This window comes from Styela clava, chromosome 8 (genome assembly GCF_964204865.1).
Source record: "Styela clava chromosome 8, kaStyClav1.hap1.2, whole genome shotgun sequence".
NCBI classification, from domain to species: domain Eukaryota; kingdom Metazoa; phylum Chordata; class Ascidiacea; order Stolidobranchia; family Styelidae; genus Styela; species Styela clava.
In genome coordinates, this window is record NC_135257.1 from 22989145 (window position 1) to 22999445 (window position 10301).

At 35.0% G+C, this 10301-nt stretch overlaps 1 protein-coding gene across 1 annotated transcript; it reads left to right on the forward strand.

Annotated features, from left to right (window-relative positions):
• The first annotated feature begins 1936 nt into the window (after nucleotides 1–1936).
• On the forward strand, nucleotides 1937–7626 carry LOC120345574 (uncharacterized). Its single transcript, XM_078115665.1, has 8 exons — nucleotides 1937–1946; nucleotides 2429–2521; nucleotides 2719–2904; nucleotides 3331–3393; nucleotides 3610–3672; nucleotides 4194–4349; nucleotides 4615–4841; nucleotides 7082–7626. The coding sequence occupies exons 1-8, from the start codon at nucleotides 1937–1939 to the stop codon at nucleotides 7271–7273; spliced, it is 990 nt and encodes a 329-aa protein (XP_077971791.1). The 3' UTR covers nucleotides 7274–7626.
• The last annotated feature ends 2675 nt before the right edge of the window (nucleotides 7627–10301 follow it).

The window sequence follows — 10301 nt, forward strand, 5'->3', positions numbered from 1 at the left end:
ATGGAATATTGAAACTATTTCAGTATTTTATTCTGGCAACGGTCTTAATACCGCCGAAAGATCGACGCAATTAAACGCTGGATTTGTGCACGTTAGTTTGACAGTGGTTCATTGTCGGTAATAATTAACGATGTTCTGATTGTACAAAGTTCATAAAAATTGGTAAGTATCAAGTTAGGAAAGAAATACACACGTCCACATAAATTTTATTGGTGTTCATAGACAATAGTCCGTATTCCGACACGGCGTAACGGAACTTAGCAGACGTGATGCGTACATTTTTTGGAGCGAAAAAACGAATTTTGTAACGTTTCTAATTCATGACTGCAACGTTTTGATAACAGCTAAACTCAGGATAATTGTCTAGATATAGAAATCTTGTATAATTGTTTTCCTAGTATGTTCTCGATTCATATTCTTCGATACCGGTATAAATAGAATTTAATATTCGAGACTTCAGAAATATAGCATATATGTATATATTGTTGAATAAATTGAATGGATTTCTCAACTTTTGTGGATTTATTGTATTGCATTGGCGAAAATATTTGTCCGGCCCGTTTCAACACAGTTTGAGTCATATCTGGCCCGCGGCCCTGCTCTGTGTCCGTTTGCACAAACCATGATACCTTATAAAATGTTTTTGAATTTGATTTCACATTGACATAACTTTTCTTCTTTCAGTTAATACTTAACTACACTGAAACCTCGAGATGAAAATCTCAATCGTTTTTATTTTAATTTACGTCATCTATTCATCCTGGTGTCAAGATGAAACAGTGTTTCACTGCTCACCTAAACCGAGCTGTAAGATTGCACAATGTGATCCGGTTGCTGTAGGATGGGACAAACCAGGTTTCAACTTTGGTGAACATCTGCATGACAAAGAATTCCCGATTACGTGCAAATCTAAGAATGCGTTCCAACCCAAGAATACTGCCAACTTGTTTTCATTGGTAACAAGGAATATTTTGGGCAAGTTTATTTACTGTTTGAACAACTTGAAAGCAAAGCTATCTTAAAGACGTTTTTGTATTGATATCCACTATGACGGGGATGGCGAACCATTTTCAATGAATGGGTAAAAAAATATATTTTTATCGCGGAACAGAAGAGAGTGGGTCACAGATATTTGATCAATGTTTGTATCTATAAGAAACTTCTGAAACAAATCTTATAAGCTTCTGTTGGTGTTGGCGTAGTTTTGGGCTTTACTTATGCAGCATTTCTATCAGGGACTTTTCATGGCACTCGATTTTATGAACTTAAAGTACGAAAACACGCATATGAATTACCAAAAATGTTTAGGATAATGCGGCGGTTTTATTTTTTTACAGTTCCAAAAAAATTGGAGGGAATTCCACTCTGATAGTGTTATATTTTTCGATCATCTTTCAACCACATTAAAACACTTTTACATTGCCCCATTGTTGTTTCAGATTTCTAGGTTTTTATTTCAAGTCTGAAAGATTTTGTTCTCTTAACGGCATCGTATGCAAGAAACTAATAATATACAAAGTAGCATCTAGTTCTCGCATAACCGCTAAAACAGTCTGTAGATGCACTTCCTAGACCTAAAGAGACAAGACGTAGCGACGAATGAACATGTCGGCTGCATTGTTATGTCATAAACGATGTCAGAGTCAGTAGCTGAATAACGGTACACAGCGGTGCAGACATGCGTCCAAGATTAAGGGTTTTGAAAATTATCATACCGACCCGAATATTCACCAATTTGAATATGAGCGATCGCGGCCCTGACTGCTCAACTGACGGTACATTATAAAATTGATGGTTAGATTAGCTTAAGGCCGGTTTTATCAATTTTTATCACTGATATGTTAGCATTTATTTTATTCGTGCCTTGGCGGGTCACGAATAAAACGCGGTGGGTCACTTTGTGACCAGCGGGTCAGTGGTTCGCCATCCCTGCACTATGACAACAGGTATTGCAACTCAACATCAAAGTCAGATTCAAAAAGTAGCATCAAATTCACAACTTGTCTGATGTTGATAACAGATAGTTTTTACAATAGTGATTGTGCGTTTGTTTGCTGTTTGCTGACATTAAAGCCCATCAATTCGGAGTCAAAGCTTCGGTTATGGGAAATTCACTAATTCGCAGCTTGAACTACTGCAGGCCACGCGTCAATTGTAGCTCACTAACGCTTAAATGTTTATAGTTTCAGAAATTTATGATGTATTACAGTGGTCTGCAGTTACTTTGCTCAGAGAAGAGTTTTCTTACTTTTGAGGTCAGTGTGTGAAGTATTTGTGCAAATACTGATACCAATTTTTCAATACTGATACTCAATTCCCTATACGGGCTCATTTTCGCGACACTCATAATAATGTTTCAATCAAATATAAAATGCTTGTATCATTGAAACACTCGAAATTGTTTTGATAATTCTTACTTTTTATTCAGATATTAGAACTATCAAGTCAGAACTGAAACAATTGGAAGGCAACGTCGATGAAAACAGGAAAAAAATCGACCACTTTGAGCAGAACATGTTAGGTAAGAGTTGACTGTACGCCATTCTCACTCTGTTTATTGGAAGACATGATATTATATTGATAAAGTGGAAATCTGGTTTCAGCATTAAAATGCGACGCCCTTAGTGTCTTACAGAAATTGCTTTAAATTTTGAAAGTTCATTTTGAACAAAAAAGTTCCTCCTTAAAAAAGGAATTTAAATATAATGTTTTCCGCAGATCAAAAAACAAACAATGAAATCCAGACACAATCTGATGAAATTCGCAATCTTCTTGACAAAGCACTTCTGCAATCTGAACAAATTAATGATTTAGTAAGAAGATTTGCAAAGCAATCTATTGAACTGAATGAACTTAAAATGGAAAATGTGGAACAATTTACCGAAATATCTGATTTGAAGAAAGGTTGGTGAATTGCATGATGTGATGAGGGTTTATTATGAAATCTATTAGTAAGAATCACTCAATAATTTGATTGGTAGATAACACTTGAAAATGAAATTGATCACGAAATATTTTGAAGTCTTTTCAGGTTTTATCATTTCAGAGATGTTACCGTCATTTTTCTCTTGCCTATCACAATATTAATTGAGGACACATCCAGTACAAATATTGTGTTAGTATTTAATTGTTGCCTATGAATTTCAACTCATCATAATAGAAAAGTTTCGAGGTCAGAAGAGTCGCAGTCGGTCGAGAGTTGAACCCTGAAGTTATCTCAATTTATTTCATCCAGACTTCAAATGTCATTGCGACTCAATTGATGCTACCATATATTAAAAAGATGCTACACTTGCTTATCTAGCTTCTCAAATATCTTTTTCTTGTTAGATTTAACTGAAGTTCAAGAAATGAATGAAAAATTGATAGATGACAACAGGCAGATGAAGAAAGGTGAGAGCAACCAAAATGTCTTTTATTCTGTTTCATTTAACTATTTTTATAAAAGCATTGCACTTCTATGAATTTAATGCATATCCTGCATTCGAGTAGATTCTATGACAAACGCTTTTTTAAACTGTTGTTTTCAGAAACAATATTTAATAAAGAACGTATAAAGTGCATTATTCAATATTTTTTTCTGAACGTCTAAATGTTGTTCCTCATTAGATTTGGTTGAAGTGCAAGGCATGAAAATTAAGTTGATAAACGACAACGAAAAGATGGAGGAAGGTAAAATCTGTTCACTGATATTTTTTGTTGACAACATAATATGCTTTCATGGGACATTTCTTCGAGGTTGTACGTATTCGAGTAATATAGTGAAAAACGAGGAACCGCTTCATCAAAGTGATAATGCAATTCGTAGCATTTGTTAACAATCTGTAAGATCTTGGGAGTTCGTGTTTGTCAGCAAAGAAGTATTATAAAGTATGAAATTGGAAATATTTCATGACAAAGTTGTTAAACAGTTTATGTAGCAAAAGCATTCTTCCAATCACTTTATTTGAAGAAGTGATATTTTGTGAAATAACACAGCGCGCTAATAAGCTTATTGTATCTGTGATTTGAATTCACAAAAAACATATTATTTTTCCTGAAGACTGTAAGTACTATTGTAGTATACATGGCCAATTATTTTCAAATCTATACTGAGCAACTAAAAACGCTGTAAAGAGTGAAATGCGTGGCCAAAGCTATGTTGTTTAGCAAATGGTAGATAGCTTAAGTGTAATATTTACATTAACATTCAGCTATATCCCGGATCGAACAAAAACTTGCTTTTACGGATAAGCCTCACCAGCTTCCAAGCAGATCCGGGCAGATTACCAGATCAACAGCAAAGACTCGAACGACATTGAAACCAACAACAAAGACTCGAACAACATTAAAACCATCTCCTGCTCCAGGTAAATACTTTATCCAATCTTGCATCATAGTGATTATGAGACAAAAATATATTTCTACAATCAATGGAGCCGAAGTCGAGTAATACCAGAAAATAACACGCACTGTGTTATTGGCTTCATTGCGTTTTATTCAAGCCGGCTAGTTGGACTTGGGAATATTGAAATTTTGTTTGAAGATATCGTGTGCTTCTTCACCAAAGCAAGGATTGATCAATAATTATTACTCGATATATTTCTAAATTAGTATACAATTATTCCATTTCAGAAAACTGCAAATTGAAGGATGGAAATATCTGTTATTTCGCTGTGATACCAGTTGAAGAAATTGTCAACTACGAAGAAGCATTTGATATTTGTAAGAAACAAAAAGCAGATGTTGGTTTGATCCGAGATGAAGAAATCTACATTGCGATTGTGAACTACTTGAGAAAGAATATTCCAAATGGACAGACGTATATCACTATATGGACAGGAATCCACTTTGATCCAATGGTTAGTATCATATGGTTATATCAATTATTTTTTTGTGTAAATATTTAAAATACATTACGTGATAAAGCTTCAAATGATACATGAGAAATCAAACACGCAAAATAATGATGTTGTCGTATATTTTAGGTGATATGCATCGCCATTAGTTCTGTTCATGGGACATTTTTTTCTGTCCAGTTCCATCTCATAGCAATTTATGCCTGTCCCATGTCATGGGACGTTTTTCATAAGATTCCTATTCGCGTGGACAAGTCATGTGGTGTCTTACCATAAATTAAATACCAAATACAAGTATATAAAGAAAAATGGGAAAATAAATTTAAAACTAAAAAAGCATGTATCTCTATGAGGTTGACATTATTTTTACACTTGCTTTGTCTGATGTGGTGCTTAGTCGGTTACTACTATGTCGTCAAGTTCTTTGACTTTTATATTAATGTAGTGCTGTAATAAAAACTGCAGCGTTGTTGAAAATTATGCAGAAATAAATAGGCAAGTTAAGTTACGATTTTACTAATTTTATGGTGTTGTATTGTTCACCACAATGAGTTGTGTTTCTACCAAATTTCACGCTTCCAATTCAATGCTTTCAGAACACCCATGAAGCTACCCGAAAGAATATTGATTATTTATACGATCCTGTCGAAATAGTCTCTGAACCATGAGGCTTAGACAGGCGCTCAGCCAGAATTTTCAAAAGGGAGATGGGTTCAAAATCGGAAATTTCAATTCCCTTATAAAACATCCTCCGCGATTACGCGATCGTTAAATCCTTTTTCCTGCGTATAACGACGACTTTTCTGTCGCGTAATATATTCAATTCATGACAGCTACGAAAATATAAAATTTCTTTCTTTATTAATTTAACTGTGTCAATCAGCGTAACTTGTGGTGGCATCTGTTGTGATAAAAAAAGGGGTAAACTGCCTTATTGTATTCAGTTCTGATAATCACTTTTTCGACGACCTTGCGAATTCGTTAGAAAAATGTAAAGATCCGATATAAAATATACCGTGTAGAACAATTAAATACATATAAAGTATATTAGTAAATTAAAAATACATGTTCATCGCCTCGAAATCCCCGCGCATCGACATTTTCAAAGAATAAAATGGATTTTTCTGTTGTGCGAAGTAATCAATTCACGACCCATACGGGCATATTTAAGATATAAATCTGAGCTATGCTTGCAACACTGACTCCACCCTATTGCGATGCAATCTACTACTGATGCAACCTCAAGGAGTAAACTTTATTTTAGTATAATAAAATTGATTGAATATATTTTAATTAAATAATATTAATTTAAAGTAATGTATAAAATGGTATATCCCCCTTTTAAAAGTTGACTGTGGTATTTTATTGATGGTTGATTTTAATATGGTTACCAACACCGAGCAAACATAATGAGTGCCACAGACACGCAAAATTTTGCGTTTTAAAATGCCTAGAGAAGCGTTTTTAATCAATCGAGGACCTCATACAATAAAACTTGTTTACGGTTTTATTTTTATTAATCCATATTGCCCATTTTCAATCAAAATATTTGCGTCGCGGATTTACTGCTTTATTTGTCTTTAGCATCTCCCGCCGATGAATGTTTATTAGCTGTCATCGGATTCACAATTTTGTGCTAGTAAAAAGATAAAGTAATTATCATCGTTGTCGTGGCACAAATTTGTGGGAAATTTTTGATTTAGGGAGAATAAAAACTAACGTAAAGGCGGTTAAGGCATAAATAACACGCCAGGCTGACAAAAACAATTGACGATTGTAACAAAATGCAATCGCACGCGTTATTAGCAAATTTTTCAGTTTTTCAATCATTTCAAAAGGGGGGTTCCGACCCCGAAATCACCCCCCCCCCCTTGCTCCGCCATTGGGCATAAGTATATTTTGCCTAACGTGACAATTCGATTGCATCAGAGCGCTAGCGAGATTATAACCTGTGTCTTAAAAGTACATAGGAGGTTATTTGCAGTCGTTTTACAACAATCTACTCATCTATTTCTATCAGAAGACTCTTTTTGCGCTGAACTGCTAGTTTAGTTACATAGGAATTGTGCAATGTGATAGTTTTGGAAAAATCCTTATCCAGCGCATGGAAATAGGGTTTTACATGATAACACATGAGACTATAAATACTTGATTGATGAAATAGAATAAAGATAATTGTTGATATTGAATCAAATGCGTGATCAATCATGATGGACTCTATCTAATGATTTTTTTATTTGCAGACTCGTGACGTCACACCAGCGAATTCATTCACTGAATGGCACCCGGATTTCCCACCATCTGGAATTAAGTATACAGATCGTACAAATGTTTACGTCTATGTTAATTCCAAACCGAGTTATTATTATCAAGGGATGATTAATGCTCCTCCTACCTGGAAGCGTAATGGAGTTATTTGTGAGATCCTGATGTAATAAAACGTCTGCCTGGTTGTATTTTGTCACTCTGGAACTATCATCAATCAAGTTTAATCATTGATTTCGAACCTGAAATTTATACGATTCGTCTTTCCAATTTTCAATGCAGATAATCACAGATACAGAGTTTCAGAGTTTATTAAGGATGGGTGAACTTTTACACTGATTTACACATTATAGAAATTAAAAATGATTTTTATTTTTTCAGTTCCGCAAACATACTATTTAAAATCATATTTTATTGAATAAAAGTCGATTTAGATTTTCAAAACTTTAATTTTTCAAATTTGATCGTTTTTTTGATCAAAAATGTTTATATTTGAGTAAAGTTCAAAGATTTAAATGTTTGATTTGCCTAATTTGTTAGATAAAAATGATACAAACACTTAAATTTGAAATAAATTTGGTTTCTGTATAATATCTTCGTTTTTTATACTGTATCTCAAAGGAATCAGGAACCTCCTTATCTCGGCACTCCCTAGTCAAATTTTTAAAATATTTTTTCAATTATTTAATTAGCATTTGTCGCCTAACCAAGATGGCTTAGGCCATTGAAGGCTTGTTTGAATCGTATTATCGTTTTCTATACGCAAGATGTCGCTAATGGACCGCTCCATGTACGAAATTTTGCGTACGTGAGAAAATTCATCGACGATTGTAAACAAACATTCGAACCTTTCGTCTTTATGGCCGTCGGACCGTTACTTATGAGAAGGGAACTCTCTCGCGAGCGTAATAGTCGTTTCGCTGTTTGTTTTCCTAACAAAATAATACTACAGGCAATGTTGTAGCTGGAACAGCTGCCGAGTAACGAAGGGGTATGTTAGTGAAGTCGTGTGCGATGAAGCGTCGCATCGACGGTTAGCTATCTCGCTGAGTTTGAGGCGGCGCTTTGTTTATAGTTTACTCGTGTAGCGTTGCGCGAATGTTACGAAGTGATTAGCTAATAACCAAAGTGACTATAAACCCAGTGAGGACAACCATTGGTAACGTTATAAGCGCTCGTGTGACGTCACACCAGCCATTTTGTGTCCAGAGTTCTATCGCTGTATGATCCTAACTAAGTGATTTAAACCTGCCATCGTTGAACAGCTGATTAAAAAAAAACGATGCTCGATAATTCGGACCAAACTTTCGCAGCGGCAAAACGAATGAACATTTCCTTAAATCAGTTGCTGATCTCATTGCACCATGTTTGGCTGAATTCTTCAATTGTTCACTTTTGTTTGGAATCTTCCCTGCATGTCTCAAAATTGCCCGAGTGATCCCTCTTTTCAAATCTGGCAATAAAAAATGTATGTCAAATTACAGACCAATTTCAATTCTTTCATCAATAAGTAAAATATTTGAGCGTTTGATTCATAAGCGACTCAATGCTTTTTTTACGAAACATGATGTAATAAATAAATCACAGTTTGGCTTCCAAAATAATCTATCTACATCACATGCTATCTTAGACACAATATCATATATCTACGATAAACTAGAGAGGAAGGAGTTTGTCAGTGCAACATTCCTAGATCTAAGGAAGGCCTTCGATACCGTAAATCATAACATCCTGATTTACAAGTTGAGACATTTCGGTATCAGGGGTACAGCAAACAAACTCATTTCTAGTTATTTAAGTAATAGATCACAATATGTTCAAGTTGGGTCGTGTCGTTCCTCTCCCTTGCCAGTGACTCACGGAGTTCCTCAAGGTAGTTGCTTGGGTCCTCTTCTATTTCTAGTCTATGTAAATGACATAACTTGTTGTTCCTCCTTCTTTACCAAATTGTTTGCTGATGATACCAATCTTCTCGACAGCGACAAATCTTGTGCAGTTCTTCAGTTGAGAGTAAATTCTGAAATTGCGAAAGTATCAAATTGGATGCGGTCTAATAAACTAACACTGAACATTGGCAAATCAAAAACTATGTTAATATCTCCACACCAGTGCAAATCTAAAAATGAAACAGTAATACAAATTGATGACAAAGAACTTGAAAATGTCCATTCTTATAAATATCTTGGCATATATTTAGATAGTAAAATGATTTGGGATGTTCACTTATCCAAATTATCCGTTAAATTATCTAAATCGGTTGGAATACTTTACAAGCTTAGACGATTTACATCACCAACAACACTAAGGATGGTGTACTACTCCTTATTCCAGAGCCATATCCAATACGGCATAATTGCTTGGGGTTCAGCTGTTAAAACATTATTACATCGCATTGAAATTATGCAGAACCGAGCAATCCGTGCAATATCTGCCGCTAGTTATTTTTCACGACTCAGTCCTATTTATTATAACCTTCAAATTATTAAATTGGCAGACATTTACAAAATAGAAGTTTTGAAATTGATGCACCAACACCACTGCAAAAAACTCCCTCCTGCGTTCACAAACTATTTTTCAAAACAAAGCAATGTTCACTCATATGGAACACGGTCCTCTATTAGCAGTTCTTATTATGTTAATCGTTTTAGCACCAAACTCACCCAAAACTCAATCAAGTTTGTTGGTGTTAAATTGTGGAATAATCTCCCCAATAGCATTAGGACCAGTACCTATAACTTGTATAAACATGCACTGAAGAGCCTACACCTAGATGCTTATAAGCCCAGTTGCAATTAGTCTAGAAATATTATATTTGTATACCGGTATGTACCGTACCTATCCCTGTGGTGCTGCTTTTCCCATCCATGTTCGTCAAGTTGTGTGCTCGCTGTGTACTGTTCTTGTTTTAATATTTTCCGCCCAACCTATATGCCACGAATACTGCAGAACCCATAATTATTCTGCACTACTCTAATAGCCACTAACAATCGCTTTCAACATAAAAATCCGTTAAATACGGTATTGATTCTCGCAGCCAGAAGCCCGTTGCTGGGCACGCCATATTGGTTTACTGTGTATGCTTAGTCAGCATTATTTCGCAATTCTTTGTTGTCATTGAGGCATATCCTTCTTACAGATGTCGCTGTTAAGTCATATAATACGATGTGATCATTGTAGTATCTCGGTGTTTATTTCGAT